Source organism: Scyliorhinus torazame, chromosome 19 (assembly GCF_047496885.1).
Source record: "Scyliorhinus torazame isolate Kashiwa2021f chromosome 19, sScyTor2.1, whole genome shotgun sequence".
NCBI lineage: Eukaryota > Metazoa > Chordata > Chondrichthyes > Carcharhiniformes > Scyliorhinidae > Scyliorhinus > Scyliorhinus torazame.
This window is the reverse complement of record NC_092725.1, coordinates 103,961,312-103,980,756: the sequence shown is the minus strand read 5'-3', so window position 1 is coordinate 103,980,756 and position 19,445 is coordinate 103,961,312. Positions and strand designations below refer to the sequence as shown.

At 46.9% G+C, this 19,445-nt stretch overlaps 1 protein-coding gene across 1 annotated transcript in view; it reads right to left on the bottom strand.

Annotated features, from left to right (window-relative positions):
* Positions 1-19,445, bottom strand: part of LOC140396386 (stabilin-2-like) — a 246,525-nt gene that overhangs the window by 65,590 nt on the left and 161,490 nt on the right. The window contains exons 49-52 of the mRNA XM_072484967.1: positions 16,948-17,088; positions 13,070-13,129; positions 8,322-8,498; positions 654-743 (exon numbers count right to left, since the gene is read on the bottom strand). Coding sequence (XP_072341068.1) covers positions 654-743; positions 8,322-8,498; positions 13,070-13,129; positions 16,948-17,088 — 468 coding nt within the window. The remainder of the gene's footprint in view (positions 1-653; positions 744-8,321; positions 8,499-13,069; positions 13,130-16,947; positions 17,089-19,445) is intronic.

The following is a 19,445-nucleotide window of genomic DNA, read 5'->3' as shown; positions in this document are numbered from 1 at the left end:
ATTGCTTACACGTTTCATTTAAAAAGAATTAAGAGCAGGGGTAGATCTAAAAGCTCCCCAGGTGGGATTTGAACTCAGGTCATAGATTATCATAGAATTTACAATGCAGAAGGAGGCCATTCGGCCCATCGAGTCTGCACCGGCTCTTGGAAAGAGCACCCTACCCAAGGTCAACACCTCCACCCTCTCCCCATAACCCAGTAACCCCAATCAACACTAAGGGCAATTTTGGACACAAGGGCAATTTATCATGGCCAATCAACCTAACCTGCACATCTTTGGACTGTGGAAGGAAACCGGAGCACCCGGAGGAAACCCACGCACACACGGGGAGGATGTGCAGACTCCGCACAGACAGTGACCCAAGCCGGAATCGAACCTGGGACCCTGGAGCTGTGAAGCAACTGTGCTATCCACAATGCTACCGTGCTGCCATGAATATGTCGCAGAATATGCCTGGGCCTCTGGATTACTAGCCTAGTGACAATATCACTGCACCTCCACCGCTGCAATCTTGTTCCACCAATGGGAATAACCACTGAAACTGGGGGTTCACAAATTCACACTGTAGCTTGACTGAGAAATTAATTGCAATTACTTCTGAAACAGTTACAACTTATTCAGGACAGACAGAAGGGTTATTTTAAACTCACTTTATTTCTTCGCTGAGCACATCTCACCCGGATATCAGAACCTTGCAGCGTCTTCAGTGAGTCAACTTTAGGAAGGGCAGCTGCCAGAATCTGGAGACAAAATAGAGCGCAGTAAATACTTGTGGATCACTGAACCCTCGTCTCCAGCATAATGAGTGTTTGGCAATAAATGTCAGCCTTGCCAACAGTACCCATATCACAAGAATGAAATAAAAAATTCAAAACTGATCATTTGCCCAATTTTGCAGTACATTCAAGTTCAATACGCTGTTGATGAAACGTTGAATTCAACGCAGTCAAAATCTGGACATAGGGCTGCTCAAAGATGTTAAGATGAGCAAAGAAAATTCAGGAACAGGATAAGACCATTTAGCCCCTCTGGCCTGGTCCACCATCTTTTAGAAAATTCTTGAGTCCCACCTCCCATTGCCACAACAGACAGTCCTCGACTTTACGACATTCGAGTTAAGATGAATGGCACTTACAACATTTATAATTGACACCCCATTTCGACTTTACAATGCCAGTTTTGACTTTATGAAGCTATGTTAGCGTGTTCATACATCCGCATTGATGTTCTGCATCAACCATCTGTTCGACTGGACAGGTCGAACCATATTTATTAGGTTGGAAACAAGTGTTTTATTCTGTTTAATTTTTTTGGCACAACCGTTGTGATTTTCATGTATTTATGTGCCAATGTTGTATTTACTGTTCACTCAGACTCATAGACGTTCAAGGTTAAACAGGCAATTGACGATGATCGAATTACTCCATTATAACCCCACACTAACCAAGGGACTTGTGCTAAGGTGTGCAACCATCAACCGTCGCCTCAGCAATTTGACAAGGCAGGAGTGGAGAACATTTTACACTGCCATGAGTAATTTCTGGCCTTGGTTCTGTAATGATATGTATAGTACAAGTGTAGTAAAGGGCTAACAAGAGCGACTACATGTAACTTAACACCAGATGACATTACTAAGTGATCATATATAAGGCTGTGTCTCTAGGCATGCTGGGGGAGAGCAGAGGGAGATTTCAATGTGGAAGGATAGTGTGAGGTTGAGTTACAGTACAGTTTATAAATTAGAGAGATTATTGATTACTGTATTACAGATTCAGTACTAGATGCCGGAATGTGGTGACAAGGGGCTTTTCACAGTAACTTCATTGAAGCCTACTTGTGACAGTAAGCAAATATTATATGTTACTCAGTGCGAACCTAATCAAGTTAAGTAGTGTAAAATAAATTAGTTTTGATTTAAACTTCTTAGATTTTATATTCTTTGTCAACACTACTTTTTTTGGCTATCTTGGAAAACAAGATGGGGGTGGAATTCTCTGAAAATGGGGCTATGTCCCCACGCCCGCGAAAAGAACGTGTGCGAATCACTCTGGACTTTCCTGGAGAAAGTCCAGAGTGATTCTCCGTTTTCAAGGGGGCTTGCAGGGCCCCGGAGTGCTCGTTGCAGCTCCGCCTGCCGCTACGGGGCCCTGCGCAACATGGCAGACCAACACCACGGGCCGGCCCCGACAATATAGGCTTCCCCCAGATCGCGGGCACCCGCCGATCGGTAGCCCCCGATCGCGAGCCTGGCCGTCCTGGAGGCCCACCCCCCCCCGGTGACGGACCCCCCGCCCCCACCAGGGAGGCCGCGGACTGAGTCCGCAACCGCCACTCCGAGCTCCCGCCGGGTGGAACGCTGAGTGAATCACGCTGGCGGGAATTAGGCCAGCTGCCAACTGAGAATTGCCGCGGGGGCCTATTTCAATGGCCCCGACATGCGCAGCGTCAACCGCGTGACTGGTGGCGATTTTCTGGTCCGCGGAGAATCGCGGGAAGGCGTCGGACCCAATCACAGGTCTGGCGCCCCATTCTCCGCCCCCGCACTGAGCGCGATTTCGGCACGGCGGCTCGGGGAATCCCGCCCAAGGAATATAACAGGTTCAGGAACCAATCACCCATTTGTACCATTGCTCTTCTGGGAAATTGGTCCTGGCTTATGGTGTTTCGACTTACAACTTAGTTTTTAGGAACAAATTGTGTAGTAAATCCGGGACTGCCTGTATCTTATGCCACAACCACAGGACAGTAAAAGTGTGATGGAATTAAGGAGAAAAGGCACCATTCTACAAATTAGATATAGAGCAAATAAACTATGAAACAGTCCAATTACTTTATAAAACTCATAAGTAGTACGCAAAGGATTGAGAATTTACAAACCCAACTTGACTAATCCACAGACTTTAATACTAAATGCAGACTGTCGGTCATCTTTCATTTCTATACTGTGAATTAAGACCGGCATTTTGCATTGTACTATAAATATTCAAATGATGAAATGCTTATAATTGTACAATCCTTTTATTATTTTACACTTTACTTATATATAATGACTGTCTACAACCATGCCATTAATTATGGTTACTTGTTTTATTTCTATTGTTGTCACAATTCGGCACCTCCCACCATGATGCTTTTATTTTTATATATATTTTTATTAGAGTTTTTCCATTTTTACAAATAAAGCAACAAATCCTCAAAACTGGCCCAGTACAGGATTAATGGTTCTGCGTACAGGAACACAGAAAAAGACAGGAAAACACCAACGCAGTTGGTTCAGCATAATCATTAAACTTGGCGTCACTGTTTGTACAGGGAAAAACAATGAATGGATCAGCTAGCGAATGGTGGAGAAGAGAATAAAGCTATGAAAACGTGGTAATATAATACACGTGCAGCAATTGCTCAATCAGCCAAAGAAATTATAGGATAGGATTTTCCTGTCCTGTTCAGGTGTGCACTAAAACATACCTCCCCCAACTCCAATTATACCAGTCACCAATGACACATTATAAAGTCTTTTTCTCAAATTTGAGGCCTACCTGTACCTTCGCAGGAGACAGTCAACAATTCTTTAACCCCAAAACAAAGAAAAATAAGTATTTGAAAAATATGCGAAGACATTGGACGAGATTCTCCTCTCGCGGGAGAACCGGCGCGAACCACTCCGGCATCAACAGCCCCCGATAGTGCAGAATTCTCTGCACTTCCGGGGGCTAGGTGGACACCGAAGTGGTTGGCGATGCGCCAGCTGGCGCCAAAGGGACTGCGTGAGTTAGCGCATGCGCCGTAGGGCCGGCGTGATCTCGCGCATGCGCTGAATCGCCGGCGTGGTTCCGCGCATGCGCAGACCGGCCTGTGTATTCTGGCGCATGCACAGGGGGTTGGCTTCTCCCCACCGGCCATGGTGAAGCCCTACAGGAGCCGGCGCGGAAGGAAGCAGTACCCCCACGGCACAGGCCCGCCCGCAGATCGGTGGACCCTGATCGTGGGCCAGCCCACCTGCCCCCCCCCCCCCACCCCGGGGTTGGACCCCCCCACGCCCCCCTGAGGACCACCCCAGCCGACCTACCTGCCAGGTCCCACCGTGTGGGACCATGTCTAATCCACACCGGCGGGACCGGCCAGAAACGGATGGCCGCTCGGCCCATCGGTGCCCGGAGAATTGCCGGTGGGTGGGGGGGGGGCGCTGCCAACGGCCCCCAACCGGCGTGGCGTGAACCCCGCCCGAAAACCGGCGCCGGAGAATACGGCAGCCGGCGGGGATCGGAGAATCCTGCTGTCCAGCTCTAACATTTAACCACATGACAGATCGAATCACCAAAATCTAGTACAATACAGAGTAAACATTATTCCACATATACAGACTGAGAAGACCAGCAAATAATCATACAAATGGCTCAGATTGTCAATCATTGTAGTCGGCATCGTCTCTTGTACGGAAAATGAAAGGATAAAAGGATGCCAAAAAGAGTAGGGGATATCAGGATAACAGGATACCAGGAGAAGAAGAATCGTCAAGACACCCACCAACAGGGTGTCTCGGGAAGGGATACAATTCCTCCCCCTCCCTAACAAGGTAAGGGAAACCCTGTAGAATTAAATAAAACAAATAAGAGCCTATATCTGTGCCTCGCCTACCAGATAAAGACAGGAAACCCTGGAAAGAGATAGGAACACCAGCATTAGCCCCAAGGATTCTTACACCATGCCAAGGCTTGCAACACGGTCCGCAAACCACGTTCATATGTCTTGGTCCTGTCCGAAGCTGGAGGATTAATGGAAGCAGGTTTTTAGGGTAATCTCTAAAGTGATGCACATGAAACTGGACCCGGGCCCTCGATGGGCATATTCGGGGTGTCAGACCAGCCGGGGTTGGAAACGGGTGCGGAGGCAGATGTAGTCTTCGCCTCGTTGATCGGCCGAAGGTGGATCCTGTTGGGGAGGAGATCAACCTCTTCACCCTGTGCCCTGGCGTGGTGGGGGGACCTGCTGGAATTCTTGACTCTTGAGAAGGTCAAATTTGAACTGAGGGGAAGGATGGAGGGGTTCTACAATTCGTGGGCGTTATTCATTATGCACTTTCGAGAATTGGATTACATCGAACATTAGGGGGGAGTGGTTGGGAGAGTTGGGGGAGGGGGACTGCATGTGTTAATGGTGACTATGGGTGATTCCTGATTCCTTTTTGTTATTTGTTTATGTTAACATGCGGGCTAATGTTTGGGGGTTTGGTGGGAGGATGGGATTATTGTTATTGATGTAGCAATTGACATTGCATTCATTACTGTTTATTGTTTATTGTCGGTGGGTGTAAATTTGGGAGAAAATGTGGAAAAGGAGGAGAATAAAAATATTTTATAAAAAAGACTTGCAACATAACAAACCTCCCTCCCCTCCATCCAAATCAGAGGCACCATTCAGGTCCCGCCATCACTGGAAAGAATAAGCCACTTTCCACCAAGGAAACTCCATTGACAAGGAGAAGAAGAATTATCAAGGCCCCCATCAACAAGATATCGCAGGGAAAATACACCACTCCTCCTCCCGAGAGGATTATGGGACACCCCTAGAATTTAATAAAACAAATCAGCTTGTATCAGCACCACTCTTACCCAAATGAAGAGTGGAAACCCCAGAGAGAGAGGAACACCAGGAGTGCAAACAGATGTCCGACATGGTCTAGCAATGTGCACTTTTACAGAAAGGATACCACGAACAGAACAGCATAACCTCATAAGAAACAGGATAGCATACACCCACCCCCCCCCCGCCTCCCCCACCCAGGGGAGCCGAAGCCTCAAGAAGGAGGAGAGTCTGAAAGTCCTTGTATGAAACCACTAGCATGCGAGCGGCTAACTCCTCCATCCAGCCAAATCGGCAACCGAAGAGAGACTCTAACTAACGCTGAACCGAAGCACCCAGACTCACACTCGCCCTACAGTCAACGGGATATTGCATCCTCGGTAGAACCAAATCTCAAAAGAGAGCAGTCCAGGAGTCTCTGAAAGAGAAATCTCGGGGGAGATTTGCTGTATATCAGGATAATAGGTGTCAAATGCCTCGGTGCTCATATATCATACACGCTTGTCAGGGTGACACGCAATAACACAAAATCAGGAGTAAAATCATAAGGGAACAAAGTTCAGAATTAAGGATTAATTGCAGGATAATATAACCATCCACAGAGTTTGGAAAGGCCACAGGATCGTCCAGTAAGAAGCAGGATCCTTCCAGAGTTTCACCAAAGCCCTTGCACCTGCCCCACATCATCATCCTGAAGCCCCGGTAAACAGACACCTGGACCCTGGTGGGTGGCGAAGGACCATCATGACCGGCCACCTCCAACCCTTCTCGACGAACACTGAGCACAAGCCAAAGTAAAACCAGTGGTCGGACTTTCCAACTGACCCCAGGCCTTGAAGACTGTACACAATGTTCTCCACCGGGCTCAGGATGCCCAACCTTCAATTTAAGATTGTGAAAGCACGGCGGCCTGTTCTCAAATTTGGCTGGGAATTCATCCCCAGTTCCCCTCTGGAGACCCAGGTGTATGAATACTCCTTCTCCGACCCCGTATCTCCGAATCATCCAGGCTGATCGACAGACCATGCAACAGGATTTCCAAGGACTGAAGGCGAGCCCCCACTAAGGAAACTACCCTATCAACTGACTGGATTTTCTTCTGCACTTCATCCTACAGTTCATCAATGGGGGCACCAATAAACTGTGCCAGGGAGCCGAGACCTTTGTACACAACTTCACTCACATGGCAGGCATCATCTTGACGCTAATGGCATCGTTGAGATGTAGGCCCGCTCACCAGCAAAACCGCCACTGCAACCCTGACCCACCCAGGTTTTCTTGGACGCCTCAATTAATCAAGGCTTTTCTTGACTTATCTCAGCTTCCCATCTACAAAATGTAACCAGGATCTTCCAGAAACATAGCACAGATCATACACATCAGAATCACAAAATTGTGGATTGTGCATCAAGATAAAAGAAAGGCTTAAAAGTCGAGTAGCGCCAGAGGTTGCGAAAACACAGCCACACCACAAATTATATCACGTCACCCTATGGTGTTTTTTTCATAAACCAATAATCTGTCCATCCATCCCTCCACCCACCCATCTGTCTGCCTGTCTGCCCGTCCATCCATCCATCCAATCCCTACAGTGCAGAAAAGGCCATTCAGCCCATCAAATCTGCACCAACCCTCTGAAAAAGCACCCGACCTAAGCCCACTCCCCCACCCTATCCCCGTAAACCTGTAATCCCACCTAACCTGCATGTCTTTAGACTGTGGGAGGAAACCGTAGCACCTGGAGGAAATCCACGCAGATGGGGCGAACACGCAAACTCCAGACAAGGTAGGAATCGAAGTGGTGCTAACCACCGTGCCACCCACCGTGCCACCCATTAATTATCTATCTGTCTATCAATACGTCTGTCTATCTGTCTGATTGTCTACCTAGCTGTCTGTGCCTGCCTGTCTCTTCATCTGTCCATCATATATCCATTAAACTGTCCATCTATCTATTTAATTAGATCATGGCCGGTGTGCATTTCAAGTCCATTTACTTGCCTTTGTTCCTTAGCCCTGGATATTCTTACCTCACAAATATCTAGCAATCTCGGTCTTCAGAGCAAACCCCAATTGTACCACAGCATCTATAGCTTTCTAGGGCAGAGAACTCCAGTTGTGTGAAAAAGTGCTCCCTGATTCCACATTCTTAATGTTGTGCCCCAATGTTCTTGAGTCTCTCTATCTACACTATTGGACTCTTACTATTTTAAACACCTCGATCAGGTCAGCCCCTCAATTTTTTATACTCAAAGGAATCCAGTTCAAGTTTACGTAAACTGTCCTCAGAAATGAACCCTCTGAGCTCTGGTATGAAAGATGAAACCAGTGCCATCATTGAAACACTTTTAGACATTCTCCATGTGAAAGATGCTGTGTAAATCCAACTTATTGCGATTATGCAATTCCATTTCCGCTGCTACTTGCACAATGTGAACCCATTTCAGATAAACTGAACATGATAACTTAATTTAGTAGTTGGGAAGAGATTTCACACAAAGGTTTTCTATGGTGCTACCTCAAATCTGAAGAGGCTCATTGTAAGGCAGAACTGTTTCGAAGTATAGTATTTCATTTACAAGCACATCAAACTTTAATTATTGAATTGAAACGACACAGGATTTGCAAAAATGCAGTTTGATCTACAATAGCACCCTTTTCTGGATAAAAGTAATGCATTTAATGTCGAGCAAATCTCTCAATGTTTGAACTCTGCCTTGAGGTGAAGAAGTTACCTTGGCGTCTCTGACGATATGAAATTTAAGGTACTCGATCAAAACTTTTCTGTTGTCCTTATTATATAGGAAGTCCTTTCGAGCTTTGGGTAAGGATTTCATGATCCTGTCTTCTGGTAAGAAGAGGGTGACTGGTTTGTGAATTGGATCATTAATCAGGTTCAGTACATTTGTCTCCTGGAACGAAAGAAATAAACTTCAGATTTATTGCAGAAAGACTTTGCAAGGTGGCATAAAACTATTATAATTACGTATATCATCACCAGACAGCCAAACAGCCCATGTTCACAAATGCATTAAAACAACACCTTTAATTCATGAGGAACTTCTTTATTCAGAGCGCGATTAGACTGGAACTTGTTAAAGCGGGAGCAGTTGAGGCACTTCGGGGAAGCTAGATGAATGCATTAGGGGCAGAGGAATATAAAGATATGCAGATAGGGTGAGATGAAGGATGGTGGGAGAAGGCCCATGTAGAACAGAAACACGCATCCAGCATTTGGACCGAATGGCCTGTTTCAGCACGGCAAGCCCTATTTAATTACCTACAACTGGGTATTAGGATTAAATACTGTACTTTGCTCATTCAGCAGATCATTGGGTTAACTGCATCACTGGGCAGTTTGCAGAGTACATCATCTGTCGCTTACAGAACCCACCCACATTTCATTTCAATGATTTTATTAGATTGGAGTTCTCCAATCGATGGGCTATCTATCGCTGCGCCAAGTGCTCCAGGTACAGAATTGGACACTTTAACTGTTGATTTCACCATGAACAGCATACACTTAGAACCAGGAAATCAGAGAAACTTTAAAAAATATATATATTTTTTATTCTCCTCCTTTTTCACATTTTCTCCCAAATTTACACCCAACAATAAACAATAATCAATAACAAATGCAATGTCAATCCCCATATCAATAACAATGATCCCATCCTCCCACCAAACCCCCAACTAGCATTCCGCATGCTAACATAAACAAATAACAAAAAGGGATCAGGAATCAGCCATAGTCACCATTAACACATACGGTCCCTCTCCCCCCAACCCTCCAACCGCCCCCCGCAATGTTCGATTGGATCCAATTCGCGAAAGTGCATAATGAATAACGCCCATGAATTGTAGAACCATTCCATCCTTCCCCTCATTTCAAATTTGACCTTTTCAAGTGTCAAGAATTCTAGCAGGTTCCCCCCACCATGCCAGGGCACAGGGTGGAGAGGTTGATCTCCACCCTAACAGGATCCGCCTTCGGGCGATCAACAAGGCGAAGGCTACAACATCTGCCTCTGCGCCCGTTTCTAACCCGGGCTGATGCGACACCCTGAATATGGCCTCCCGAGGGCCTGGGTCCAGTTTCAAGTGCACCACTTTAGAGATTACCCTAAACACCTCCTTCCAATAATCCTCCAGCTTTGGACAGGATCAAAATATATGAACGTGGTTTGCGGGCATCCCCCCGCAACGTTCGCACACATCTTCTACCCCCTCAAAGAGCCGGCTCATCCTCGCCCTTGTAAGGTGCGCTCTATACACCACCTTCAGCTGTATCAGCCCCAATCTCGCACACGAGGTGGAGGCGTGCACCCGTGGAACACCTCACACCAGAGCCCCTCTCCCATATCCACTCCCAACTCTTCCTCCCACTTTGCCTTGATCCCTTCTAGAGGAGCCTACTCCTCCTCCAAAATACACCCTTCTCCAGTCCCCCTGTCGTCAGCACTTCCTCCAGCAATGTGGATGCAGGCTCTACTGGGAAGCTCTGTATCTCCTTTCTGGCAAAGTCTCGAACCTGCATGTATCTCAATATTTCCCCCTGCTCCAGCCCATACTTCACACCCACCTCCTTCTCCTTCAATCCCGCATAACGACCCCAGGAAACAAATCTTTTAGTGTCCTAATTCCTTTCTCCTCCCATCTCCGAAAATTTCCATCCCACTTCCCTGGCTCAAATCTAGAGAATCAGAGAAACTTACAGCACGAAAGATGCCATTCAGCCCATCATACATGAGCTGGATCTTTGAAGGAGCAGTCAACCCTCTTAGCCATAATAGAATGATAAAGACTTAAAGGGGGCAATTCTCCGAGCCCCGTGCCGGGCCGGCGAATCGGAGTAAACCGCGCCATGATGCCCTGACGCCGGCGCGGGATTCTCCGAGGTGCGGAGAATCAGCGCCATTTGCGCCGCCGCGCTTGGCGCGACGCCAGCCGCTGGAATCGGCAGGGCCGCCGATTCTCTGGTCCAGATGGGCCGAGCGGCCGCTCTGTCACGACAGAGTCCCGACGGCGCCGTTCACCCCTGGTCGCTGCCGGTGGGAATTCTGCGGGAACGCTCGGGGGGGGGCGGCCTGTGGGGGAGGAGGGCGGCTCCCTCGCCGGGGGGGGGCCTCCGATTTTGTCTGGGTCGCGATCAGGGCCCACCGATCGGCGGGCCGACCTCTCTGTCGGCGGGCCTCCCTTCCTCCGTCGGCAATGTTATAGCCCTGCGCCATTGTTGTAAGGGGCGGCCTGGGGGAGGACGGCCACTGCGCATGCGCTAGTTGGCGCCTGTCCAACTGCGCATGTGCGGGACCCGATGCCGTGCCGAGGCCCCGCCCCAGCAAATCACGCCACGTCCCTGCCAGCCCCACGGAGGCCCCAGAATGGGGGTCTGGGAACGGGCGCCGACCCGTTTTACTCCGTCGTCGGCACTTAGACTCCCGTTGGGAGAAAAACCTTTGACTGTTCTGACCCATGTCATTTCTCTTCTATAATGTGTCAACTCCACAAATCTGGAGCGAAATTTTCCGGAAACGGCGCGATGTCCGCCGACTGGCGCCCAAAACGGCGCATATCAGACGGGCATTGCGCCGCCCCAAAGGTGCGGAATGCTCCGCATCTTTGGGGGCCGAGCCCCAACATTGAGGGGCTAGGTCGGCGCTGGACGAATTTCCGCCCTGCCAGCTGGCAGAAAAGGCCTTTGGTGCCCCGCCAGCTGGCGCGGAAACGACATCTCCGGGCGGCGCATGCGCAGGAGCGTCAGCGGCCGCTGACGGCATTCCCGCGCATGCGCAGTGGAGAGAGTCTCTTCTGCCTCCGCCATGGTGGAGACCGTGGCGGAGGCGGAAGGGAAAGAGTGCCCCCACGGCACAGGCCCGCCCGCGGATCGGTGGGCCCCGATCGCAGGCCAGGCCACTGTGGGGGCACCCCCCGGGGCCAGATCGCCACGCGCCCCCCCCCAGGACCCCGGAGCCCGCCCGCGCCGCCTTGTCCCGCCGGTAAGGTAGGTGGTTTAATTTACGCCTGCGGGACAGGCATTTTAGCGGCGGGACTTCGGCCCTTCCGGGCCGGAGAATCGCGCGGGGGGGCCCGCCAACCGGCGCGGCGCGATTCCCGCCCCCACCGAATCTCGGGTGCCGGAGACTTCGGCAACCGTCGAGGGCGGAATTCACGCCAGCCCCCGGCGATTCTCCGACCCGGCGGGGGGGTCGGAGAATCTCGCCCCTGTTTCGGACATTTTCCTCAATATACTCCAGCCATTAACACACACATTAACATACTCCTTCCTGCTCTTGCCCAAGTACTTAATAAACCAAAACAACAGCCACAAAAGCCCTTTCTACTTGCCTGACCTTGAATGGTGAAGTTTAGTTTTAACAAGGGTCAAATGGAAAGTGCTTAGGTCACAATCCTAATCATTTGTTTTTTTCTTTGAAAGGCCCCCTTATTGAACAGTCGCATTCGGCTGATGTACCTCCCAGGCAAAGATAATTGTATCAGCATTTGAATTGAGATCACCATTTCGTACACAATGATATTTGGTAATAACTAGTAGCAGATTTACATAAAAGGCAAGTGAATGTTTGGAGGAAAAGTATTTTCTCCTCAGAGTGCACTGAGATTGGTGTGAGATTGGTGTGAAATCCAAAGATCTTCAGTGTGAGGGATGAACAGAATGTGCATTGCAAACACTATAGCGTGTTGGAATCAAACCCATCCACATCATGAAGTGGGGTGTTGGCACTTTACGGCATCATCAAAGCAAGTTGATGCAATCCGGAATGTACTGCCTGAAAGGGTGATGGCAGCAGATTCATTAGGGAATTCTGTTTGTTTATTTTTAAAAAATATTTTTTAAAAATTTAGAGTACACAATTCATTTTTTCCGATTAAGGGCCAATCCACCTAGCCTGCAAATTCCTTTTTTTTTAGTTGTGGGGGCGAAACCCACGCAAACACGGGGAGAATGTGCAAACTCCACAAGGACAGTGACCCAGAGCCGGGATCGAACCTGGGACCTCGAGGCCACGAGGCAGCAGGGCTAACCCACTGTGCCACCGTGCTGCCGTGCACTAGGGAATTCTTAGAAGGGATTGGAGAAATGCTTGAGGGGAAAATATTTACAGAGGTACGGGCAAAGTGTAGGGCTGGTTGTCTCTTTCAAAGAGCTGGCACAGGCATGATGGGCCAAATGGCCTCCTTCTGGGCTGTATGATTCTACTGTGCCATACATCCCGATCACCTGTACAACTAACAATGGTCGGAACTTTTCCCAGGGCAGGTTTCCTCGCGGCACAGGCAGGTCGGCGGTCAGCCACCGGCAGGGTCTTCTGGTCCTGTCGAAGTCAATGGCCATTTGCATGGCTCGCCTCTCCCGCTGCCATGGTGGGGGGTCGGCTTCAGCAGAACTGGAAAATCCTGCTGGGGGAGGGCTGGAAAATCTCACCCGGTGTCTTTACAGCCATATTATAGAAATCGTGCTTACCTCCAATAGGTCACTGAAGAGGGAATATCCATTCTGTGCTGCCACTGTCGTGAAGTTTAGCTAAAGAAAGTAAAAGGTTCGATAAGTAAAAGGTTTGATAAGTATATAGCTGATAGGCCTAATGCCAGAACTTTAAATGTGTGTTTGTGCGTGTCAGCCTCTGCTAAATTGGGAATATTTTTCAACTTCATTGCCCTTATTGGCATACAGGCATAAAAATGATTCGATGCTCTACAATTACATGTGAGTTTAGAAATGTATGTTGCAAATGTTTATATGTGGATATCACAGACATTTCTCTTCATGCTGACTGGTATTTTTTTAAAAAAATCATTCCACCCAAACCCACAACCTTCAACAGCTCGAAGGACAACAGCAGCAGAGTATGGAACGCATACAGGAACCCCTCCAGTCACACACCATCCCAACTTGCACATATATTGTTACCCGCTCATCGTCACTCGGTCAAAACCCTGGAACTCCCTCACTAACTCCATGGTGGGTGTCACAATACCACACAGTCTGCAGCAGTTCAAGGAGATAGTTCACCACCACCTCCTCAAGGGAAATTGGAGAAGGGCAATTAACGTTGGTCTTGCTGACAATATCAAGAATGAAAATTTCAAAAGAAATAAATTCTGATTTGTCACAGGTTGAAATGTTTATATATGACTACTTCAATATTGCAATCATTTAAGACCATAAGACAGAGGAGCAGAATCAGGCCACTCGGCCCGTCGAGTCTGCTCCGCCATTCAATCATGGCTGACATTTTCTCATCCCCATTCTCCTGCCTTCTCCCCATAACCCCTGATCCCCTTATTAATCAAGAACCTATCTATCTCTGTCTTAAAAACACTCAGTGATTTGGCCTCCACAGCCTTCTGCGGCAAAGAGTTCCTCAAATTCACCACCCTTTGGCTGAAGAAATTCCTTCTCATCTCTGTTTTAAAGGATCGTCTCTTTAGTCTGAGATGGTGTCCATGGTTCCAGTTCTTCTTACTAGTGGAAACATCCTCTCCACGTTCACGCTATCCAGGCCTCGCAGTATCCTGAGTTTCAATAAGATCCCGCTCATCCTTCTAAACTCCCAAGAGTACAGACCCAGAGTCCTCAACTGTTCCTCAGACAACAAGCTGTTCATTCCAGGGATCATTCTTGTGAACCTCCTCTGGACCCTTTCCACGGCCAGAACATCCTTCCTTAGATATGGGGCCCATAACTGCTCACAATACTCCAAATGGGGTCTGTTGTGAAAACTTGGAAGAATATGACATTTGAAACATGAAAGTAACACTGAGAATGCCTGAGGTTTTTTTTAATGAAAGGGAGAAGTCCCACAAGGGGTTAACAGCAGCAGCCTGTTTTGAAAGCAGACAACTTCACAGACAGGGAAGAAAACAGATAGGAGTTTCATTTTAATTTGCAAGTTAGAAAAGACATTTGATTGACTTAAAAACTCTTAAAGTTATTTGAAGGGGAACAGTATTTCACAAATCTTTAAGCAATGAATTATTTTATTGAACAATTAAGAAAAGCAGCTAGAATCTACAGTATAAGATAAGGAACAACTGTTAAGTGTGAAAAGTTGCTGACACTGGTAATAAAGTGAAACAACTGATTTACAACTTAAGAAAACTAGAAGGTGACAAGGTTACACTTCATTGTTGATGTTAAAACCTTTTAGAAGATGGCCAAAGCAGATAAAGTTAGAGTCAGGGAGGGTAATCCTAACATGACATCAGCTTAACCCAAAGATGACCCGGGTCGAATCTGAGAAAACTTATTAAAAAAGACATAAATCCAAAAGAGTGCTAACTGAGACACAGACAAATTAATTACAGGTCAAGCAAAGCGAGAAAATTCCAGTCGGGATTGGCGAGCTGGTGAGGATGAAGCCGCGCTTTCGCTGTTAAAGTAGCGCCACGCTTCTAAACCGATAAAACTTAGCTTTCAAACTGTCAAGCAGGCAGTCTGAAGGGTGCCAGGTGCAGAGGTTAAGGGGCCCCAAATTACTATAAACACTGGGGAAAATGAGCAGATAATCAGAATCTTCCTCGGTGATGGAACAAGCAACATCGACAGACCAAGCAGCCCAGAGAAGCGAACAGAAGACCAAAAGTTAAAGAAAACTGATTGTCAAGAGAGACTTGAAAGTTGGTCCGAACAAGAAAAAATCTTTTTACCTTTCTGTAAAAGTAGTTATTCTCTTTTAACTTGAAAATAAAGTTAAGTTCAAATTGATAACCTGAAAGAGTGGTTATTATTATTTTCTTTAGAAAGTTTACTTTACTTCACTTAGCAAGCTGGACCCGTGTGTAAGTTACGAAGTGGTAAGTAAATAAAATTCTTCTACGAAGATACGGGTTATACCAGGGGATAACTTGAAACACTAGTTTGACCCGAATAGCACTCACCAAAGTCTGCGTAGGAGTCGGGGAGTGAGAATCCCTGCTCATTATTTAGAACAAATTGACCCTTTTTTGGTATAGGGGGAATTCTAAGAATAGTGGTGAGGTTAAAAACTACAGGTCTGACCAGAGCCTTAAAAAAACCTCAGAAGTACATCCCTGCTCTTGTATTCTAGCCCTCTCGACATGAATGCCAACATTACATTTGCCTTCCTAACTGCTGACTGAACATGCGTGTTAACCTTAAGAGAATCTTGAACAAGGACTCCATTTAACACATCTATATTGGGTACTATTTGAACAGAGATGTTTGTCTACTTCAGTTAAATGAGTTAAAGCTGAAGATTGTGATACAAGTGCATCAAGCACCCTCTTGTTAATCTCACAAAATGATGTCTAGGCCAATGTTCTAGTGTTAATCACTATTGCTAATACAATGGTGACATAGTAGTAATGTCACTGGGCTAGTAATCTAGAAACCCAGGGTAATGCTCTGGGGATGAGCTCTGAAGCGAAGTCATATCTGACTCAAGATGTTAACAGATATTGCCAGACACGTTGAGTATTTCCAGCACTTTCTGTTATTATTTCGGATTTCCAGCATCTGCAGTATTTTGCTGTGATTTTATTGTGGTGAAATGGGGGAATGGGTCCAAATCCTACCATGACAGCTGGTGGAATTTAAATTTTACTGAAAAATCTGGAATTGAAAGCGAGGGCCTGATTTTCTGGCCACCCGCGGCGTTTATTGTGGCGAAGAAGGCAGTCGCCATTGGCCGGTGACAGGATCTTCCTGCCCCGCCACTGTCAACGGGATATCCTGTTGTTGACACCTCTGCTACTGGGGAACCTGTGGCCGGGGATGCGCGGTGAAGTGACCAGAAGGTATCGCTTCCAGGAACAGCCGGAAATTCCCATCACAAGTCTCAGTAATGGTGTCCTTGAAACTGTTCTTGTAAGAACCCATCTGGTTCACTATTGTCATTTAGGGAAGGAAATCTGCCGTGCTTCCCGGTCTGGCTTACATGTGACTCCAGACCCACAATAATGGGGTTGACACTAAACCGCCCCCTGAAGTGGCCTAGCAAGTCACTCAGTTCAAGGGCAGTTAGGGATAGGCCACATCCCATTAAAAAGTTCTTAAAAATGAGGATCCGACTTTTTCAATCACAAAATTTGCTGAAAGCCCAATGTCTATTTTCAGGAGCTCAGTCCATGAAGTGATTATAAATCATTTCGTATCATGCCTGTCACAATTATTCAAATCCCACAAAAGCTTTCCAGAAATTGGCATGGACATCAAACCAAAGATAATGGATGAAGGCTCTAAAATAATCAGACTCTATGCAAAATCATTGCCATTGCTTATTCTTTTTGCGTGTTTGAGATAACATTAATTTCACCACCCGTTTCTAGAGGTAACATGAATTTTAGCTTCCAATTCATTCTGAACAATGCAAGTCTTACGTATTTGTAGCCCATCACATCCTGTGGAATAAGCTGCATCTTTTGAGGTGAGAGTAGCTTGTCTATGAAATGGACCACACCATTGGCATTGATAATGTCGCTGTTTATTATCCTGGCGTCATTGTTTAGATACAAGACATTCTGTCAATGAAAGGCAAGGAACTTATGTTAAAAATTATGAAAAATAATACAGAATACGTTTCAAAAAATAACTTATATCAAAAGTGTGATGGAATGCTCCCCACTTGCCTGGATGAGTGCAGCTCCAACAACACTCAAGAAGCTCAACACCATCCAGGACAAAGCAGCCTGTTTCATGAGCCACAAACAGACCCTCCACCACTGACTCACAGGGACAGCAGTGTGTATCAGCTACAAGGTGCACTGTAGGAACTCACCAAGCTTCCTTAGATAGCACCTTCCAAACCCAAACCACTACCATCCAGAAGGACAAGGGCAGCAGATACATGGAAACACCACCACCTGAAAGTACCCCTCCAAACCACACATCATTCTGGCTTGGAAATATATCATTGTTCCTTCACTGTCTTTGGATCAAAATCCTGGAACTCCCTAACAGCACTAACAACATGGGTGTACCTACACCACATGTACTGCAATGGCTCAAGAAGGCAGCTTACCACCACCTTCTCAAGGGGCAATTAGCAGTGGGCAATAAATGCTGGCCTATCCAGTGACACCCACATCCCATAAAAAGCAATCACTAATAACCACATTGGCAGATTTTCACTTCAGTTGTTAGCTAGTGGGATGATTGAACATCTGTCGCAGTTTTTAATGCCCGCTGGTTTTAATTCCATCCAAGTTTTGGGCAACTCACTCTGGTTAATGGCTCCCCAAGTAGAGAAGGCAGAAATCTTCCTCATAGCAACAACACACTTTGCATTTATGCAGCACCCTTGGTATTCTTAACACCTCAAGACACTTCACAGGAAAGTAGTTGATAAACCTGATGCTGAGCCAAAGGAGACATTCGGATAGATGACCTAAAGCTTGGTCAAAGAAGGTTTTGAGCAGAGCCTTAAAAGTGGAGAGCGAGGTGGCAGAGAACTTTAGGGGAAGAGCTGAGGACCAAGATAGCTGAAGGCATGGCCTCCATGGTCAGAATGAGGAAGCAAGGATTCTCCAAGTGTCCGGAGTTGGAGGAGTGCAGAGTTCCGAGAGAGTTGCGAGGCTGCTGGAGGTTACAGATGTGGGGAGTGGGGCGTGGCCCTGGGTGCAGGATGAGTTGATCAGTGTTGATGGGCTCGGAAAGAATGGAAGTTTTCTCTGGCTGAGAGACCGTATTGAGAAATTGGAAATATGTACTCCATGATTACATTGATCAAAGACAAAACAGGGGCATAACAGGTGCACAGAACTATTACCAAATACTGTGCTAATCATATATGTGCTATGATGTACACAATATGCACAATCAATGTGTTCACATGCACAATGCTTGCTGCTATTCCGATATAAATGCTAATGTGTATTAAATTCCTCTCGCTTTTTCAAGGCAGTGACCAACTCACACAATGCCTGCAGTAAAAGAGAGATGAACAGAAAGAAAGATTTTACATAGCACCTTTCACTTTCTGAGAACATCATAAAGTGCTTCGCAGCCGATGGATCAATTTCAAAGTGCAGGCGCTGTTGTTTTGTGAGCAGTTTCACCCCAAACAACATTGGGTTGAACGACCAGTCAATCTGTTTTGGGGGAGGTAGTTCAGGGATAAATGTTGACCAGCACAAGAGGGGAATTGGCCCATCTGGTAGCAGGCTGGCTGGAATTTGGGATGAGATACACTCCCGTCGGACCTCCAGCCCTATTTTTGTGCACTCCCAAATTCCGCCAAAAGCGGGAATTGGCACTTCTTGAGATCACTCTCTTTCCATCCAGACATCATTGGATGTCGCCATCAGTGAGCATCCCCACAGATTTCAATAGGCCACAATAATAAGCGCATTTACAGAGTCTCCACAGAGACATGCTATATAGTATGTCACAGGACAATCAATTACAGAAAAAAGTATGGGTTTTAATCACTTTATGTAGATGTTCAAAAGCCTGGAATTTGGGATGGGATCAAGAGGTCTCCAGTGGCCAACCTCTTGCCCCATTTAAGGATCTTGTCAATAATTTTGAGTTTAGTAATGTCTTGATAGGCAGGACCACACTTAGGTTCTCCGCTTGTTAGTTTAGCACTCCTTTGTTGATCAATATCTGTGGTGGTGCAACCTTTAAAATAAATGTGTCACTGTTGTCATGATATCCATAGTAACATATCATGGTGCAATCACACACACACTGATGGACAGGTAGACGGACCAATCAACACACACACAACATCGCAGCCAATCACCAGTGAGAGCACACGCACTATAAAACAGGGAACACCACAGTTCCCGCGGATTCTACCAGGAGATAGCTCAGAGCACAGAGCTCACAGCGTGCCACTCAGACATACACCATGTGCTGAGTGCCTCACTAAGAT